The 20,451-nt window shown below is 52.5% G+C and overlaps 1 protein-coding gene and 1 non-coding gene across 3 annotated transcripts; both read right to left on the bottom strand.

Annotated features, from left to right (window-relative positions):
* Window positions 1–8,304: 8,304 nt before the first annotated feature.
* OPTC (opticin) lies at window positions 8,305–19,586 on the bottom strand. Of its 2 annotated transcripts, XM_061381881.1 has the most exons (7): window positions 17,434–19,586; window positions 15,739–15,946; window positions 14,888–15,023; window positions 12,655–12,813; window positions 11,338–11,540; window positions 9,620–9,715; window positions 8,305–9,191 (listed from the first exon to the last, which is right to left on the bottom strand). In XM_061381881.1, exons 2-7 carry the CDS (start codon window positions 15,937–15,939, stop codon window positions 9,021–9,023), a joined length of 966 nt encoding a protein of 321 aa, XP_061237865.1. In that variant the 5' UTR covers window positions 15,940–15,946; window positions 17,434–19,586; the 3' UTR covers window positions 8,305–9,020. The 2 variants fall into 2 exon arrangements, with proteins under 2 accessions (XP_061237865.1, XP_061237867.1); XM_061381883.1 differs by having other exon boundaries at window positions 15,739–19,586.
* Window positions 16,933–17,035, bottom strand: LOC133228326 (U6 spliceosomal RNA). The gene has a single exon (XR_009730181.1). It is a non-coding gene; the product is annotated as a U6 spliceosomal RNA (small nuclear RNA).
* Window positions 19,587–20,451: the final 865 nt, after the last annotated feature.

Raw genomic sequence — 20,451 nt, 5'->3', positions numbered from 1 at the left:
CTTCAGCTTCAGCATCAGTCCTTCCAATGAATATTCAGGACTGATCTCCTTTAGGATGGACTGGTTGGATCTCCCTCCTGATCTTCTCAAGTCTCTGTTAAGAAAACGGATGAACCTGTGGCATCTTGGAGTCTCAGACTGTTTGCACCTTGGATATGAGGTAACTCAGTCGTCTCAGGTCCAGAGGAAGGGAGCAGAGGAGTGCCTGGCCTGAGGCCACACACTCATAGCACGTGAGTGTCCCACCGGGGGCCTTGTCACCTGCGTCCCAGTTTCAAAGTGTACTCAGTACCGGGCCTCTCCTGAGGCCCGCTTCAAGCTAGAGACTTAGCCCAAAGGAGCAGACGTTAGACTCTAAAAGCTTTGAGACATGGTACAACTATTAACACAAGGCCTTCTTAAGAGGATGACCAAGGGAAATTAAGCTGCACGAAAACCCAACTTTCTTAAATCCTGTGTCCCCCTCTTCAAAGTGCCCTGGCTCCTGGGGGCCTGCTCATGGCCCTTCGTCCTGTAAGCTCCCCGAGTAAGATCTGCTCTCAACCCTCGCTCAGCTCCTGGTGTCTCTCTTCGTACTCCGCTTCTGTTCCCATTTCCCCCCGTGACACTCCCCAGGCCTGGGAGCCAAGCAGCAGACCCTTCCTCCCTGGAAGGATGCTCTGGCTCTGGTCACCATCATCCCTAGTGAATCAAGCTTCCTTCCCCTCCTTCCTTGGGTTTTTAGTTTTTTTAGCATCACTAACAGAGAGACAATAGGGAGCTCCTTAGAAAAGGACTCATCACATTTACAGTAAAATCCTACAAGATGTTCGTATTCAGGGTCTGCTGCCTCCCACCTGCCTCACAGCAGCTCTGACTGCTTGCCTAGGTCTCCTCTCTCCTTTTAAGTTTGCTTGTTTCTGCTTAGGGCCTTTGTTTCTTCTCCCCGCTCTGCTTGGAGAGCACTCCCCTCCAATTTGGAATGGCTGTTGCCTTCCTGTCATGAAAGTCCAAGCTCAACATCACCACCTTCAACAGGCTTTCCTTAATTCCCCTTTCTAACGTTGCGGGCACTGTCGCCAGTCTCTGTTACGTCATCTTCATTTTGTTGCATGTCTGAATTATATTGTTGATCTGTTGCTGTTCGTTTATTCCATTACCGCCTGCCTCCCCCACTGAGAATAAGGACCTTGTCCGTCTATTTATTATAATGTCCCTGATGCCTGGTACTTAATAAAGCGTTGTTCAAAGAATCGATGAAGGACACTGGAGATGGTTTAGGTTGAGGGAGGGCTTGGTTCTATGTGAATCTCTTGGTAAATGGGCCCGTGCAGATTCAGGGGCTCCTTCTCCATCCTGCTCAGAACACTGAGACTCAGGATCTGTGTGGGTAAAGAATTAAGGTATCCCTGTTAGACAGTTAGAATAGGAAACAGGAGTCCAAAATGGCGGTGGCCAAAAGACAAGGAAGGGGAAAGCCCGCAAAAATAGAACAAGGGAAGGTCAAAGGAAGGTCCGAGGACCGGAGTGAGGACTGCAGGCAGAACAAACAGCACTCCTGGCTAGCCCAACTTACAGAGGGCAGGCCCAGGGGGAGGAAAAACATATAAAAAGAGGAGCCAAAGGGCCAGGGCTCTCTCCTCTCTTCGCGTCTTTGGGTTGGCATGCCCTCACGTCTCGAGGATGTATATTCCTGATATTTTCTAAATAAAATTGAGCTGTAACACAGAGCTGTAACACTGATCTGTTTAAGAGCTAAAACACGGTCTGTTCAAGACCTGAGAGCTTTAACACGGTCTATCCAAGAGCTAGGGCACGCTGAGGGCTCTAGCGTCCGTCGCTTCAGATTTTTGTTGAGATGAGACAGAACTGAGGAAAATACACTCGCCTGACATTCCCAACGTGATGGAGGAGCTGCGGCTGCCTGCGGTGTTCAGGTGGGTGTGTCTCTCTTTCGGGGTGTTGGTGTCTCTGCCTTGTTTATTGCTGCTTCTCTGCCAGTTGTCATGGAGGTTACTTGGAAAACAAAATTCTTCCACCCGTCAGAGTTCAGCCTGGGTATAGGGTGGTGGGAACTTTCTTGGTGATGGCAACGAACAAACACATTCCCATTCCTCTTCCGATATTTCAGGCAGGAGCTGAGAGGGCAGTTCCTGGGCTCTAAGTTGAAAGAAACAGGCAGTACAGTTGGTACTGTACTTCTTGCCCCCTAAGTTGCAGTGTGCAAGAATGGTAGGGGCAGAGAGGCAGGCTTGGCCAGGGTGGGCCACCTCGCTAGGAGGTCATCTCCGTTAGGAAGACTTAATGGCAGGAGCTGTAACCTGGAATACACCGCCCTAGGAGTGCTGTCATTCTGTTTACCAATGCAGGGGAAGGAGCCTATTGTTTTCAGGGTGAAAGAAGCGGAAAGAATTTGGTGAATAGAAGATCAGGAGCCAAGAAATTGAGCACAGAGACAATGGGTAGGAAGGGAAGTGGTGTGGGGAAGGGAGGTCTTGGAGGAGTCAGGTGTGTGGGTGCCACCACTGGGGCAGAAAGGGATTAGAAAAGAAGCTGTTTACGATCAGATTTCTGCAGAAGGCTGCTTACCCCCTGCCACGGAGCTGGCTGCATAGTGTTCACTGGGTGTGTTCCCTAAGCAAGGCTCCTATAGGAAGTGTGAGGTTACCAGGAATGTCAGACACCCAGCATCAATCCAAGAGGGCTAGAGGGCTTTGCAGCCAGGCCACGTTTGAATTTCCATTCAAAGTCGCCTCTTACTTGCTGAGTGACCTTGGACAAGGAACTTAACATCTCAGAGTTCTACAAAATTGAGACAGTGCCCGCTTCATAGAGCTACTTTGGAGATCAAATGTAACCATGCAAGCAATGCCAAGGGCTGGCCGAGGCCAGGCAACAGTGTCCTGCAAATGGTGCCTGGCGAGGTCTGGGCAGCCTGGAGCTCTGGCTCTTACTTAGAACCAGGGGAAGCCACCTTGTGCACTAGGTAAAGCCCTGCCTGCACAGTGGGGCTTGGACTGAAGAGCGCTGAGGAATTGCGAAGCCTTCGGAAGACTGGATTTCTCCCCATCTTTCTCTGCTGCTGCTGCTTCTGCTAAGTCACTTCAGTCATATCTGACTCTTTGAGACCCCATAGATGGCAGTCTACCAGGCTCCCCCGTCCCTGGGATTCTCTAGGCAGGAACACTGGAGTGGGTTGCCATTTCCTTCTCCAATGCATGAAAGTGAAAGTGAAAGTGAAGTCACCCAGGTGTGTCCGACTCTTAGCGATCCCATGGACTGAGCCCTGCCAGGCTCCTATGTCCATGGGATTTTCCAGGCAAAAGAGTACTGGAGCAGGGTGCCATTGCCATCTTTCTCTACCTCCCATAATCTCTGCAGAGATCGTGCCCTGATCTGCTGACTTTAAAATGGACCCTATTTTTCAGACGGATTTGTTCAAAGCGTTACCAGAATCCATATGGGCAAGGTGACTTTAAGCCAACTATACAGAGATGATTTGGAAGACTTGAATCCTTAAAGCCAACACTGTTTCCCTCTTCTGAAGGGTGCTTTAGCTTGAACCATCTGTGTAACTGCTTACTACCTTCCTACTTTGCAGAGTGTTTCTGGCATGGGGGCTATGGGCATCCCTTTGTCCTGGCATTTTTATGCATGACCAGGGTCCTACCTCTCCTCTGCTCACGCCAATCCCCACTTCCCCCAGCACTTTCCTCGAGGCCACAAGCTCACCTGCCATTGCTTGTTTCCAGGGTTCAAACCTGCCAACCTGCTTGTCTCCCAGGACATGGCTCTGTGGGAGTTTCTTAGGTCCCCAAGAGAGGTGCTGCCCCTCTGGCAGGCCCTGCACTCCAGGAGCGCATCCTGGGATGCAGTTTCCTCTCTGGGGGAGGCAAGCACTTCCCTTGAGACTCCAAGCCAGTTATTCTTTGGTGGGTGGATACTGATCATGCGCAAGGTGCAACTCAAGAGGTGTTGCTTCTCGGGTCATGAGGGGTCAGGACGGATGTCCATGTCCCAGGTTCCTGGGAGAGTTTGGTCTTTGTTCCTAGACAAGAAAAATAATGAGGATGGGGAGAGATACCTCACCCACCAGGCTTGTTTATGCCTTGAGCCATGGAACTAGGCTGAGCGGCCCCAAGCAGGAGGCAGACAGGGTATGGTGCTGGCATTACTTGCTACACGTCACACAGCACATCAGGGCTTGGGGTGGTCAGACTCAGGGCTCTGGAGTCTCATTCCAGTGTTCTTCCCGGCGTTTCCTCCTGTGTGTAAATTATGTGTTAGACACACCAGAGATGAGGGTTCTGGGCAATGGGGCTGGGACCCGCGGTGCCAGAAGGCTAAGCACTGTTTGCTCCAGGGCCTGGGGCGCAGCAGGGGCTGCAGGAAAGGGGCCAGATGCAGAGGGGAAGAGAGAGCAGGTGTAGCATGCTCTGTATGTGTGTGCTGCAGGGTGTGCACACGCGTGTCCCAGCCATAGATGTGGCCATGCCCAGGAGGGATGAACAGGCCGGTCTGAAGACGAGAAGCAGGTCTGAGCTGGGGAGGATGAGCAGTGAGACAGGCAGGACGTGGTCGCTCGGCTGCGTCATCACCCTTGGAAGAGCAGGGAGACTCAGAAGCTGTGGGGAAAGAAGCGGCCCCCCTCCACATGCAGACCCTCTTCAAGCTGCCAGCAGCCACGGGAGGGAGTCTGTGAGATGGTGGCTCCGGGGGATGGGAAGCTGGTCGGCTGAAAGAGATGACCTTGAAAGAGGGGAGAGGCCTAACCAGCTGGTGTCTAGTGTGTGGAGCGGGGAGGGGCAGGCCTGGGGGAGGAGAGAGGGAGAGAGCCAGACAGGGTGTGGGGGGACAGCAGGCGGGCCCATCCCTGCGGTGCCTCCCTCCTTTGGGCTGGAAGCAGGGACACAGGAGCACGTGGGTGCTGGGCTGGGTGGGGGCAGAGACGGGGTGCAGTGTGTCCTTGAGTCCTCCTCATCACCTCCGGTGCACCATCCGTGTGCAGGCTGGCAGCTCTGCGGGTGGCAGGCGCTTGGCCAGTCTGGGAAATGCTCTCTGCTTTTCAAAGAGCTCTTGGGGAGTGGGGAGGGGGCTGCTGACCCATGGGTCCAGCAGGCAGGGCTGGGATTCCCATTTGTCCTGCGGAGTTCCCAAGTGAAGGTTGTCGCCCCCACTCCCCCTTGTGTTCCTACATGTTAAGTCAACTGGCTCTTGAGCAAATCACTTAGCCTTCCATTTTCTATCTGTAAAGCAGAGATAATAATACTGTCTGCACAGAGTTATAGGGACTATAAATTCAACCCCATACGTCAAAGAGATCAGCAAAGTGCCAATTTACAACATAAGCATAGGGATTATTATTCAGGGAGGAAATTTAAGGGAAGACAAGCAGCAAGGCAAGGTCAGGGTGAGGAAACCCTCTCCGGCTCCTTCCGTCCCCCACCCATCCCTTGCCGGCCCGAGCTGGCTGTGGAGTTGAGGACAGGCGGGCGGACAGGGCGGTCACTGCAAACACTCCCCCTTCACTCTGCCTCTTCCCAGACAGTCACAGAACTGGTCAGGGCTCCTGCCTGGAGCTAGAACCATCCTGAAGGCCACAGGGGTTTTGTGGGGGGGGGGGGAAGTGCTCCCCTTTTCTCAAGGTTGGCAGGAGGGCCACCAGGAGCCACCCATGAGCAAGGGTCCTCGCCAGGTGTGCCAGGGTGGAGCACGGTGCTGCCTGCCACTGAGGACCTGCACGAGGGAGGCTCTCGGAAGAGGTGGATCTAAGACCAGCACAGCCCTGTCCAACGGCGTCAGCGGTGAGGCGCTTCCCTGCCTGACTGGACCCCTGCAGCCCACTCCTCTCTGCTCTGCCTTTCCCGCAGGGGTGGCTCATTCCCGTCTTTCCATTCCTCAGGACAGGAGACCCTCAGTTCGGATAAAGAGGCACCCTCTCTTTCCCCTGACAGGCTCCAACCCTAGCTTCTCTAGGTCCCGGAGGAGAGCCCCCAGCTCCTTCAGTGAAGATGTGACAGCTGCTGGGATTTCTCCCCCCGGCCCGCTCCCTGGGTCACAGGAGGGCCCAGAGATGCATTGTTTAGAATTTCTGCAGGGGGGCGGCCAACAAGGGCATGCTTTCTGTTCCTTGGGTTTCCCTAGCCAAAAATAGGGGATTAGTTAGGAGGCAGCTGCAGAGGCAGCAGGCCCTGGGGGAAATTCTACCCCGCACAGCAGGCTCAGCCTCAGGGAGGACACTGCCTGCTGGGCTGGCCTTGACAGCGGTGCCTGCGCTGTGTGTGCTGTGAGAACAAGACTCAGTTCCCTGGGCTTAGAGGGCCCCAGGTTTGAATCCTGGCCCTGCCACTTATTAGCTGTGTGGATGTGGGTACCTCCCTTCCATAAGCTTGTTTCGCTATCCACAGTATGGAGATCAACATCTCTATTAACTAGAGTGGTGCTTGGGGCTAAAGTGAGTTGATGTGCATAAAAACTCCTAATACACATCTGGCAGATTCCAGGAGTCCAGAAATCCTTAGTCCACTTCTGCTACGTGAGACCAGGGTCAGATGCCTTTCTTAGCACATATTAACCTCGGGGTGTGAGGGTATGATGCAGTTTCTGGTACCGGAGAGCCCCACTTCTGGAAAATTTCTTCGCTTCTTTTTACTGGATTATTTCAAATCAGGGTTTCTTGCACTCAGGGATCTTGTGGTTTCCAGCTGCTGCATGCCAAGGCCATATCATAATCAAATAGAGCGGGATATGGAGGGGGTGCGACTGGGGGATGAGAGAGAGAGAAGAGGTCCTTGGGTCCTGGAATCCTTGGATCCCTAGGGAGAGAGAGAGCAGACACAGCAGCAACTAAACCGGGCCTCCCTCACCACCCACTCACAGCTTGCGACTTGTGTGTGGAGTCTTCTCTAGTTCTCAAATTCTTCATCTGAAGAACGCGAATAACAATCCCTGACTGGTCGGCTGACAGCACTGACCTGCGCCTCCACAGCGCTTGCAGAAGTGCTAGGCAGAGGCAGAGGAGGCAGACACACGGGTCCCCTCCCGTGTGGACCTGTCATCCAGACGTTAGCATCACCTGGGACGTGAGTGGTTGCTTGGCTGGCTCCCCGTCCTTCAGCTTTCAGCTTAGACATTGGTTCTTCAGGGTCTCTTGGACCCTTAACCGTGTCCCCCTTCTGTAAGGTCTCACAGCATTTTGTATATTCCTTTTACAGTATTTATCATGAGTTGAATAGTGTGTGGTTACTTGTGTGATTATCTGTTCAACACATGTCTTCCACACTCAACTCTAAGTTCCATGAAGAAAAGGAGTGTGTCTGCTGCGTATCATCTGCACATAGCAGGTAGGTGCTGAATAAAACCCTTGCTTGAATGAATACATGAGCTGCCTGCCTCACCGGGTGGCTCAGTGGTTAAGAAGCCACCTGCCAATGCAGGAGATGCAAGAGATGTGGGTTTGATCCCTGTGTTGGGACGATCCCCTGGAGAAGGAAATGGCAACCCGCTCCAGTATTCTTGCCTGGAAAATCCCATGGACAGAGGAGCCTGGGGGGCTACAGTCCTTGGGGTCACAGAGTCAGACATGACTGAGCGACTGAGCACACACACCCCTCTTCTATGCTCCAATCAACACCTGATGCCAAGCACTCATCTATTACAACCCCCTTGCCCACAAAGTCCTTATGAGAAGAAAGATGACATCCCTCCTACCATTATAGTTCCAGGAGTAAGTTGGTTAGATCATAGTTGTCCTCTCTGTTCTCCCAGCACAGTGGGCCCCGCCCTGAATCCAGGAAAGCTGCAGATGAGTAATTGCTGTTTTATTCATTTACCTTTGCACAAGGCTGCCCTCTGGTGGTTAAACACAGAAGAGAGCATGGCCAGGAAGAGCCAGGAGTAGGTAAGCGCGGCAAGAAGGGCCTCCAGAGGAAGACACATGTCCGTTCTCCATCCTTGGGAAAGGCTCCCTCCAAGTCTAACAGCAAGCCCCAGCATAGGAAAAGCAAGGAGCTTTCCAAAGCCCCAGAAACCCCACCCTACCCCCATTGGGGTGGCCTGGAGATAGGGGGAGGCTAAACAGCTGTTTTCATCCTCAGCGATGCCGGCAAAGGCTTAAGAACAGGCTCTCTCTCTAACAAAATCCTAACACGTAGCGTTTACTAATTCTGTGGTATAAATACTCCCACCGTGGCCAATTTCAAACTACCAGTGTGATGTCACTAAAAGCATGTCATTATATAGTATTTCCACTGCACAGATACCACAGACATAATTAAGTTCAAGAACATGGTTAATAGTAAAAGATGGTAAAATAATTGGGAAGTGATGAGTTTGAGTACTTATTACATTTGTTTTCAACATAGAATATTTAATTGTGAGCTTATATGATTTACTTTTCAATAATGACTGCATTTAACAACTGGCTTGAAAAATTCTGGAAAATTTAATGATCAGTTCTTGCAAGCCTAGTAGTAAGAACTAGCTCCAGGACACGACTGCTTGTTCCCCTTCCTCTTCTCTTTTCGTCCCTCTTCTGCCTCTTACATTATTCTCCTGGCCTTCTGTGTGGGTAGGAGGAATCGGGAATATGGGAAAGAGCTCTGCTGCAGACATCTCTATTCTTTGATCAGGAGCCATAAGGTGTTAAGGAAGGAGGATGGAGAAATGTAAATCTGGCTCCTGGAGGACATTTCAGTGTGTGTGTGTATGCACACATGTGCATGTGCATGTGTGCGTGGGTGTATGCACGTGTGCACGCATCTGCATGTGTGTACGTGCGTGCGTGCACGTATGTGCGCATGTCTGCATGTGTGTATGCATGTGTGCGCACCATGTGCGTGTGCATGTGTGTGTGCACGTGTGTGCTTGTCTGTGCATGCGTGCATGTGTGTGCACACGTGTGCACGTGCGTGTGCATGTGTGTGCGCGTGTGTGCCTGTGTGTGTGTGTGTTGAGGCAGGGGGAGCAGTGGGTTTCTGCCACTGGATCTTGAGGCTGACTAACGCCCGGATGAAAGGTCGCTGTTTAGGGGGCGGGCAGACTTAGACAAAGCGGCCCGTGGGGAGCCGAGGCAGGCAAAAATACGCGCTGGGGAAGAGGCTCAGGTTGATGGGGTTGCCGTCCAGGCGGATGTCTTCCAGCTGCCTCCTGGTGTGTCTGTGCTCCTCGGCGTCGCAGAAGGCGTCCCTCTGCATGGTCTCTATCATGTTATTCTGGAGAGAACACACCGACCGCTGTGTCGCTCCTCTGCCCTCAGGCCTTGCCTCACCAGCTCACCTCCCCTCTGCAGCTGGAGACACTGAGGCCCAGAAGGCTGGGGCCACAAACAAGGAAGGAGGCCGGGGACCCACTGAGGACGGAGAGAGGGGGCACGGAGGTGGGGGGGGACAGAGGGCGAGGGGAGGGGGGCAGGAGTGAGCACTGGGTGAGGTGGGTCAGAACGTGGAAGGGAAGTCTTTTAAAGGGCAGGAAGGGGAAGGAATGAGACGGAGGCTGTAGACAGTGGTGTGAGTGAGACGCGCCAACTCTGCTCGCCGAGCTCTCAGTGACGGAGACCCACCACTGCTGAAAGGGGCTCCCTGCAGTCTGACCTCCACCTTCTGTGCTGTCCAAGACCCCTGTTCTCGGGGAAGCCACTCACCTGCAGGTGCAGCGAGCGCAGGCTCAGGGGCAGGGACCGGGGGATGGCGTCCAGCAGGTTATCGGCCAGGTAGAGGAACTGCAGCTTCTCCAGTGCCTGGGGAGGGGGCAAAGGACGCGGGAGGCTGGTGGGCTCTGTGGGGCCCAAGAAGTGAGGGGCGCTGATGTGACCCCACTCCTCCACTCCTGGGCCCGTCTCCTGGGCCTCAGCCAGGTGCCGGGTTCTGAGCTGGGTGCTTCAGGGACGGTTTATCCCCTCCCACCAGATGCAGAAGGAACAGCTGCTGCAGCTGAGGGCCATGAAGGGGCTCAGCAGTATCGGGGGGACTCTGGGAGGAGCAAGCAAGGGGCAAGGATGGCTGGGAAACAGGCCGGCAGGACATTCGGGCCCAGCTTCAACATCCCTGCTATCAGAAGGGACTTTCCCAAGTGAAAAGTCTCCAGAAAAGAAGTCTCCAGATGCTAAATCTGGACCAAATATGGAGAGCTCGGATGGGAGATACTCGGACCAGCATAAGGAGAGCCGCAGGCACGATGGAGAAGATTGTGCGTGTGAGTGTGACAGCTGGGGTGTCAGTCTCACTCACAGCTCTCTCCGTTCCCCCACTGGGACTGCCCCCAGGGCTCCCTGGACCGCTGAGTGGGCAGCCCAGGGGGCTGTATCCGTGCACACGTTTAGCCCTTCCCATTGAAACTGGCCAGCCAGGGACCAACCAGATTTTCTCTCTTGAGAAATTGCTCCTAGAAGGACAAAGCTTGGTCAGTTAGTGGTGGGTTCTGAAAACAAAAAGATGTGCAGAGTGAGAGCAGGAATCAGTACAACTCCAAGTCAAGTCACATGTTAGTCCAAGTTTCTGGGGAGCAGAAGGTGAGTGTGTGGGGAACACTGGTGCCCAGGGAGGTGAGTGAGCAGTTGCAGAGAAGGAACCCGAGAGGCCAGGTGCCCCAAGAGGGAGAGGGGGAGTTGCTGGTGGTTTAGATGAAGAAAATGCGGCTTGGCTTTTCTGGTGAGTGGCCTGAGGGGAGCTCTAAAAACCGTTCTCTATCCACTTGACCCGGAAATCAAGAGGTTTAAATCTTCTTGTTCACGTTAAGAACTTTTGTGAAACTGCCCACGTCATTCAGGGTATGCATATCTGAAGGGCCACCAAGTATCTGAAAGATGTCACTTTACAGAAGCAATATGCACTGCCATTCCACTGTTACAATGGCAGGTGTGTCCAGGCCAAAGGGGCTGGATGCAGGGTCCGTGGCCCAAAGAGTGCTGAATTTTTACTGCACATGCTCAGAAATGCAGAGAGTAATGCTGTACTGAAAGACTTAGATCTCTGGCCACTCAGCTTCTCATGTGAACAAAGCCCCGAAGATGCAGCTCGGGACTTGGATCAACACAGACATGAGCTCCCCCTGCCACGTTGAGATGACCCTTACTGAAAAAGAACAGATTGTTCCTAAACCAGAAGAGGACGTCTGCACAGAAGAAAAATATATCCTTTCAGAAGAAACAGAGGAAACAAAAACTGATGGCCTGGGAATAAAGGCCACAAAAAATAAATGCAAATAAAAGCAAAAGATAAAAAAAAAAAAGAAAATGACATTTGACTTTCATGCCCCAGAACAGGGTTGGGACAGAGACATTCCACGAGGGCCAGGTGCATGTGTGTGTGGCTGTGGGCCCTGGTGGCGTGCAGCAGACAGGGATGCAAGGCCTTGGCTCACCCTGAAGGCTTCAGGCTGTATCCCTGAGCTCTGGAGCCGATTCATGCGGACGTCCAGGACCTCGATGCTGGTGGGCAGTGCGGGCAGTGCCACGAGCTTGTTCTCAGGGAGGATCAGATCCCGCAGAGCAGGCAGCAGGCGAAGGGCCTTGTCATCAATGGAGGAGATGGAATTGCCAGAGAGGTCAATCCTCTTCAGTTTTGCTAAGAGGTGCAGAGCAGAACACAGGGACACACCATCTCCCCTTGCTCCTGCTGGAGCTGCCCGCGCCCTTCTCCTGTCTCAGCACAGGGAAGGCGAGCCAGCACTCCACATGCACCAGGGTCAAACCAGAAGGAAGAACTTGGTAAAACTGGGAAAGTCCTCAGGTTCCGTGATGCCTTTCCCTGGAGTGTTCTGCCCTGTGTGGATGGGCTTGGAAGAAGGCTTTGAGGGTAAGACCCAACAGGTACAGGAATTTCTGGATCCATTCTACCTGTTAGTTTACACAAACTAACAAAAGAACCCAAAAAACTCTGAGGCCCGGGAAGCCTGTCAGCAATGAGAGGTAGAATCTGGGTTATAGACCAGCTTTAGCATGGTTTTGTTCAGAGGCCAGGAGGGCAGAGAGCTACAGCTGCTAGGACAGTCTGAAAACAGGCTTGCTCATAGCTTCTCCTCCCCAGCTTCCCATAGCTTTGTGGAGCAAAAACAAGAGCAGGTCACTTCTGCCGTAGAAAAACCTTCAAGGCCAGGAATTAGACTAATTTCCAGGCTGGAGAGACTGAAAGGGCCGACACAGGTGGGGCATGCTAATGACTGCTCGGTGTGGCTGAGTGGCAAGGGGACGAACCGAGGGGTTCCCTCTGCCCACCCACTCTTTTCTTTGCCAGGACATACTCACATATACATACACGTACTCACATATACATACACATACTCACATATACATACACATACTCACATATACATACACATACTCACATAGACACATACTCACATATACATACACATACTCACATATACATACACGTACTCACATATACATACACATACTCACATATACACATACTCACATATACATACACATACTCACATATACATACACATACTCACATATACATACACGTACTCACATATACATACACATACTCACATATACATACACATACTCACATATACATACACGTACTCACATATACATACACATACTCACATATACATATACACATACTCACATATACATACACATACTCACATATACATACACATACTCACATATACATATACACATACTCACATATACATACACATACTCACATATACATATATACATACTCAGCCCTTTGAAGTCTCCAGCCCGAATATGGCTGATGCGGTTGAACCGAGCGTATAAGTAGGCAGTCGTCTGGGGAAGAGGAGGGATGTTCTCCAGGTCTGCATCGTCACAGTACACAGAGGAACCGAGGCACACGCAGATCAGACAGGTCGGCAGGCCTGGTCCAGGTGGAGGAGAGAACACAGGGAGACCCCCCCACACCCTCGTGAGACCCCCTCAGCCTCTGGGACCAGTGAGACACACACACACACACACACACACACACACACACACCCGTGAGACTCCGTCAGCCTCTGGGACCAGTGGGAGACACATACACACACATACACACACCCGTGAGACTCTCAGCCTCTAGAACCAATGGGGGACACACACACACACACACACACCCCTGTGGGACTCCCTCAGCCTCTAGGACCAGTGGGAGACACACACACACACACACACACACACACACACACATCCGTGAGACTCCGTCAGCCTCTGGGACCAAAGGCCCTGGCCAAGGAGTGTCTGAGCTGAGGTCCCCCGTGTCCCTCGGGCTGCCACCCAGACCGACTGTCACAGTGCCCCCGGAAGTGCTGCTGGCTGCCCCGGTCTGGCACTCAGCCATTGACTTCGAGAAGCAGAGCCTCCCTCAATTATTACCGTTACGATCCAAGCCCTTAGTGCCTTCATCAGACCCGGGTCCTGTGTAGATTTACCCGGGCCTACGTGGGTATTTCTAGGACATTTAGGTGCAGCCACAGAGGTGGATGTGTTCGTCTCCTTTCCATGGGGCTTCTCACTGGCCCCCAAGTGCACTGCAGATGATACAAAGCCAGCGCAATGGCCAAAGGCCCTGCTACTTGCCTTGTGGGAGAGGAATTAGGTTTTAGGTGGCTCCAAAAACCATAATAGAGTCAAGGTGGAGTGGACACTGACTGTCTAGGATTCATTTCCCGTTCTTATGATATCAGCATCTCAGTTTGCTGTTGGGAAACATCCCTCCCCTCTTCTCAGTCTATGACCAGTGGTCATGAGACTTAGGCCAGGCCACTAAGCTCAGACTGGCTTTAACGAGTTGGGATGGTTTTATTGAATACTGTAGACAGTCTCTATCTCTTGCTGTTAGAAAGGACTGCTGCTGCTGCTGCTGCTAAGTCGCTTTAGTCGTGTCCAACTCTGTGAGACCCCATAGATGGCAGCCCACCAGGCTCCCCCGTCCCTGGGATTCTCCAGGCAAGAACACTGGAGTGGGTTGCCATTTCCTTCTCCAATGCATGAAAGCAAAAAGTGAAAGGGAAGTCGCTCAGTCGTGTCTGACTCTTAGCGACCTCATGGACTGCAGCCTACCAGGGTTTTGCCTGGGATTTTCCAGGCAAGAGTACTGGAGTGGGGTGCCATCGCCTTCTCCGCTTAGAAAGGACAGAGTTTGCTAAAGACCACTGCTAGTCCAGCTCAAGGAGGAACTCTGTTGGTAGTGGCAAGGACTCAAGATTAAGAGACAGCTTTTCCTCACCAGCCATGAGTTGACAGTGTACTTATCCCCAGGCCTTGGATGGCAGGTCCAGCTGAGGCCCTTTAAGCCTGGGAGGTCATAGATTCCTGCCTAAAGTGTTTTCTCTAATGATGCCTCATTACCCTGTACCCACTCAAGGCAAACATCTCAAGAGAAGAATAGGAGCTGAGAACAAGCAATTCCGGAATTAACTGCATCCTCCTGTGCCTCAGTTCTGACCCGCAGCAGAGTGCCAACCCCCTACTGATGGATATGCCAGCATCTGAGTCTCCAGGAGGGCCTCAGGGAGTAGGGGAGAAGATACTAGGGAGGGAATTCAAGCTGAAAAGCAAAATAAATTCTTCATTTGCCCCCATGCCAAATGACAGCCACAAAGTTATTTATTCTTCTGTACAGGTTTTAAATTGTCTCTAATCTAATTACCACTCAACCTGCTCCCCCAGCGATGCCATTAATTAAGGCAGGTGGCTTTGCTAGGCACAGAGGAGTTCTTGCTTTCTTTGCCTTCCATCCAGGTTGTGCATTCAGGCAGAAGCATCAGGAACAGTCAGCCTCTCCCTTTGTTTCCCACGCTCCCCCCCCCCCCCCCCGACCCCCGCGGCTGTTTGCTCTTCTCTCCCTGACCCTCTGCTCTCCACCCCTGACGACACTCCTCTTCAGCACCCCTGGTGCTCGGTCGTGGCTACCCAGGCTGTGACCTGTGGCTACTGAGACCATGCCTGTGAACTTACCGTGGTTGGCCGGGGCAGCCAGCAGCCCTAGTGTCGGAGGCCTGGCCGTGGTGGGGTTTGAAGGGAGCGTCCTTGCAGCTTCTGTGCTCTGAGTAAAACGTGTCCTGGTGAGAGAAGCCAGGCTGGTCCCTTTAACCTGGAGACACAGCACACAGTAAGTCAGTTTTTGCCTGAGAGGAACTTCGTAGTCTGGGAACATCAGCAACCAATTCCAAGCTTACAGACAGTCCCTGTGGAGGATGGGGGAGGGTGGGCAGAAAGTGTGACAGGCAAGGACTTTCTGAGCATCTGGTCTCTCATCACGTTATGGAGGCGGAAATGGAGGTCCGGACAGGGAGGGCCTGAGCTCAGGGGCCGCAGGCGGCCAAGCTGGTGGGAGAGCTAGGATCAATCTCCAGACCCCCTGACCGGGGACCTTCCCTTGCCTGGGCATCAGGCTCACACAGCAAACGAGCGTAGTCTTCACGTCAGCCCCTGTGCAGGGAGGCAGGGCTGAGGAATGGACTTCCGAACTGAAGGCAGTCTAGGACAGGCTGTGGCACTCCTTTTTGCTAGGAGAATGTGAGGACACTGCTGATGTTCCAGTGAGATATATTTTATGGTCTCACTTGAAGGCCGAGGGAGGGAGGGATGTGTGACTTCTAAGGGAAGGCTCACAATTGTTGCTACAAATTTGAAGTTTTGTGTCTTCTTTCTTAGCATTATGTGACAGTTTCCTGTGGAGGAACAAGAATTTCACTTCCCAGAGAAAGAGGGAGGCTTGAGACAGCTGATTACGAGGTAGAGAGGGACCAGGCCTCTGGTTCCCAGTTTCTTTCGGGGAACGCAGTGAGTCTGCTGCATGGCCTCACCTGGGGGAGCTGGTCCCCGTAGTCTATGAGCTCATCATAGTTGCTTGGATCGATGACCTCATCGTAGTTGTCCAGGCTCAGGACATAGTCCCCCAGATGCAGAATGGCATAAGGATCGCCTTCCCTCTCCTTTGAGAGAGATGCTGTCCTTGCTTCCTGCAGCATCAGGATCAGAAGGCTCAGTAAGGCCAGGAGCTTCATGGGGGTCCTGGCAGGTGGGAGTGGAATGAGAATGGAGCCGAATCACTAAGGTGTCCAGTCCTGGGGGAAGAGCTCACAGACTCATCCGACTTCCACCGCTATGCTCGCAGACCCTGAAGCTGTTCGTCACACATAGTGTCTTCAGTGTGAGTGCAGGCTCCCTCCACGCTGGGGCTACATCTCAGGGGACATCTCCTGTTGGCCCCACTTTAGTCTCGTCCACTGATACTCATTCACGTGCGCAGGAATGTGCAGGCACCTGGCAAAATCTCATTTACTCATCTCAACACACACACTCATGCGTGTCCCCCTGTCTACATCACTCCCTACTAACTAGGCATACACAGATGTGCTCTCTTATACAGTCACCCATTCAGAGTACAACTATAAGCCACTACACTAGATTTAGAGAAACTTCACCATTAAGGAAACCTGTGGTTTTTAAGAAGATCATTCATTCATTCTTGCCTTTGCCTGACAAACATGTATGAGCTATCTTAACAGTCCCAGGCCCTGGATTTGTCTCTGGGGGCACAGAAATAAATAGGGCAAGCCTAGTTCCAGGAATGCCTGATCCATTTAGGGAACATAGGCTTAAAAATTGATTCCGGTTAGAACTGATTACAGAAAAGAATGTTAGTTTTAAAATGTATTTATGAACGCAGCTTTTTCGAAATAAAAGATTACAGAAACAAAAGAACTCTTTGTGTATGGTTGTACACACCCAGAAAGTTCCGTAGGTATCTCTGTACAGATGAGTTCAAATGTTCACGCGTGTTCATCCACATATGCACAGAGGGGTCAGGGAATGTGTGTCGTGTGGGTGTGAGGCGCCTGGTGTATTTCTGATAACGCATCTTTCCCCAAAGTCAGCTGCACGAGTCTCTAGGAGACTCTCTTTTTTTCCCTTCAATTTTTAAAATTGAAGTATAGTTGATTTACAGTGATGGGCCAATCTCTGCTGTATTCAGTTATAAAAGTGATTCAGTTAAAAAAAATATGGAAGGCTTCATGAATTTGCATGTTATCCTTGTGCAGGGACCATGCTAATCTTCTGTATAATCCCAATTTTATTTTTTCATTTTGTAATCGGATGATAATTGCTTTACAATGTTGTGTTGGTTTCTGCCATACAACTCGAACCAGTCATAATTACATTGATACAGTGTGTGTGTGTGTGTGTGTGTGTGTGTGGCGCATATATATATATGCTGCTAAAGCGAGCACTTTCCCTCTTTCTTAATTTTTGCTGGGCAAGGGGGTAAGCCCCCATCCATAGCAAGAGCTGTCTCTTCAACTTACCTCCGACACCTTACTCCAAACCAAATTATATAATCAAAAAAATCTTGAAGAAGAAAGCCCTAAGACGAGTTACTGCCGCCCTCCAACCTCAACGTCAACACCCCACCCCGCTGTGCCCGGTGCTCCCCTCCGCCCACACTCACCCTCCCTTGCGCACCAATAGGCCTAACACCTCAAAGCCCACAACCTTACCCTGTAGACTCTGGGTTCCAAATGGAGCCTCACAGCTTCCAGAGAGGCGGGAACTCTGACGGGGAAGTTATGACCCTCTGAGGGGCCTGGGTAGAAGGTTGCCTGGGGAGGGCGGGGAGCGAGTCAAGCCAATGACTTCTCTCTTTCCTGAGGTCCAGCCGTTTCTTCTCCCCTTTCCTCAGCAGGTCCCTCACGTCACCCTTCTGCTTGGTTGGAAAGACTCTCTCTCCCTCCCCCCAGCCCTCCCCTCCCAGCCCCACACGGACCCCTCCCACCTCCTCATCCTTTCCTCTCTCTGTCTGCTGTCTGTCTCTTTTTCTGGCCCACTTTCTTTGAGGGGGCAGGTGGCTACCACCCCTGCAGGGGACACCCACCCCTCAGATCCTGCACTCTCCAAGAAGAGAAGGCAGCCGTGGGGCTTTGTGGAGGGACGGAGCTCGCCTTTCCCGCTTTCTTCACCCTGAGAGTGACGTGGCTTTGGTTTCAGAGATGGAATCCAAAGATATAAAGAGGCTCACCTGAGGTACTCTGACCAGCGCCACTACCTGCCACCTGGACCTCTAATATGGGACTATAAGTACACAAAAATCACCACAGGGAGAGACATTCAAAGAGGAGATGAACAGGGGATGCGGTAGAATTTGAAAGCCAGCTTCAAGCTCTCTGACAATGATGGAGAGGAAGATACAGGAAACTCTCCGGACCTACACGAATGGGCCCTAGAAAAGCATTTCCTGATCATAAACACCAGAAAGCATCGTGTGGGGTCCTCAGGTGTTTGAGGAGAATCTCCCCGCTCCGGGGTCCTTACCAAAGACGCACTTCTTGGGAGAGACTCTTCTTTCCCTGGTGCTTTTGGCAAGTCCCTGCTGAAGGCAGTGGGAAGGAGCTCAGACACCCTCCTCCTGATTCTGCCGGCCTGTATACATGGTTTGCCCAGGTTCTTAGATGATGCTCCTCTCTGCTTCCTCCCACTAACCACGTACTAAATCCCAGCTGCATGGGTCTCAGGATCATTAATTAATCATTCAGTTCAGTTCAGTTCAGTTCAGTCACTCTGTCATGCCCGACTCTTTGTGACCCCATGAATCACAGCACGCCAGGCCTCCCTGTCCATCACCAACTCCCAGAGTACACTCAAACCCATGTCCATTGAGTCAGTGATGCCATCCAGCCATCTCATCCTCTGTTGTCCCCTTCTCCTTCTGCCCCCAATCCCTCCCAGCATCAGAGTCTTTTCCAATGAGTCAACTCTTCACATGAGGTGGCCAAAATATTGGAGTTTCAGCTTCAGCATCAGTCCTTCCAATGAATACCCAGGATTGATCTCCTTTAGGATGGACTGGTTGGATCTCCTTGCAGTCCATGGGACTCTCAAGAGTATTCTCCAACACCACAGTTCAAAAGCATCAATTCTTCAGCACTCAGCTTTCTTCACAGTCCAACTCTCACATCCATACATGACCACTGGAAAAACCATAGCCTTGACTAGACGGACCTTTGTTGGCAAAGTAATAATTTTAGGATCATTTAATCCAAATCTTTTATAGTACAGGTGGAGAATCAGAGGCCTAGCAAAGAGGTGACTTGCCCAAGATCACATAGAGGCAGCGTCAGGTCCTAAATCCTTAATTCATATGACCCCTGCCTTCTTTTGGAGAAGGAAATGGGAACCCACTCCAGTATTCTTGCCTGGAGAATCCCAGGGACAGAGGAGACTGGTGGGCTGCGGTCTATGGGGTCGCAGAGTCGGACACGACTGAAGCGACTTAGCAGCAGCAGCAGCAGCAGCAGCAGCTGCCTGCTTTGCTTCACCCTAGAAGTCCTGAGGCCATGCGTCCCTGTGCCCTCAGAACAGATGGCCCTGGCAGAACTCATCTCTGCCCTGGCACATACCTGAAGGGGCAGAGCTAATAGCCTGGCCCAAGGGCCAGAGCCTGGCTTGCAGTGTTCCTGGGCACCAGCTGGAATGGAGGGGCTTTCCCAGCCCAGGACCATTGTCTCCAGAGCAAAACCTGTTCCTGATCCCCCGGCAGCCCCCCGCACGAGGAGAGACACAGAAGGCTCTGCTGGTGGAGAGATGGCCCTGGAGCCAGGGAGGTGCCCAGGAAGTCGACGGTGCATGCGGTGGGCGGTCCTCAACCTTCTCTACAGCCGAGGCTCCGCGTTCAGATCCCCCGGCCCACTCCAGTCAGCCGGGCGTCACCCCTCCACCGCCGCACCGCTTGTTCCCTGGGAAGAAAGTGGTGTGACTGCTCCTTCATCTCTCCTGCAGTCTGCCCCCGCTCCCCTGGGCTGCACCCCCAGCTCTCCTGCTCTCGGGTCTACGGCTGTGGCCTGTGGCCCCTGCAAGCCCCGCGCCCGCTCTCGCTCTCGGCTGCTTCTGGTCCCGCCGCGCATGCGCCAGTTCCGTGCTCCTCTGGCCCCGGATGAGCCGCTTCTGATTCAGGCTTCAGGTTCTAGATCCTCAACCCCTTCTACTCTTGGCTTCACAAACACACCCGACACGCTGTCTGGTTACCATGGATTGCAGGGAGGGTCCATGGTGTATGTGTGTGTGTGTGTGTGTGTGTGTGTGTGTGTGTGTGTGAGGGTCCACGGGGTGTGTGTGCGCGCGTGTGTGTGAGGGCCCGTGGGGGGTGTGTGCGTGAGAGAGAGGGTCCATGGTGTGTGTGTGTGTGTGTGTGTGTGTGTATGAGAGGGTCCATGGTGTGTGTGTGTGTGTGTGTGTGTGTGTGTGTGAGGGCCCATGGTGTGTGTGTGTGTGTGTGTGTGTTTGAGGGCCCATGGTGTGTGTGTGTGTGTGCGTGTCTGTGAGGGCCCATGGTGTGTATGTGTGTGTGTGTGTGAGGGTCCATGGTGTGTGTGTGTGTCTGTGAGGGTCCTTGGTGTGTGTGTGTGTGTGTGAGGGCCCGTGGTATGTGTGTGTGTAATCTGTGTGGGAACCGTCTAACCGTCCTGCTGTTGTTCCAGGCAGCTCAGCCCTGGAGAGCCACTCTAATCCGAGCCTCGTTAGGA

Source organism: Bos javanicus, chromosome 16 (genome assembly GCF_032452875.1).
Source record: "Bos javanicus breed banteng chromosome 16, ARS-OSU_banteng_1.0, whole genome shotgun sequence".
Lineage (NCBI taxonomy): Eukaryota > Metazoa > Chordata > Mammalia > Artiodactyla > Bovidae > Bos > Bos javanicus.
The sequence above is the reverse complement of the archived record's forward strand: the minus strand, read 5'-3'. Positions and strand labels throughout refer to the sequence as shown.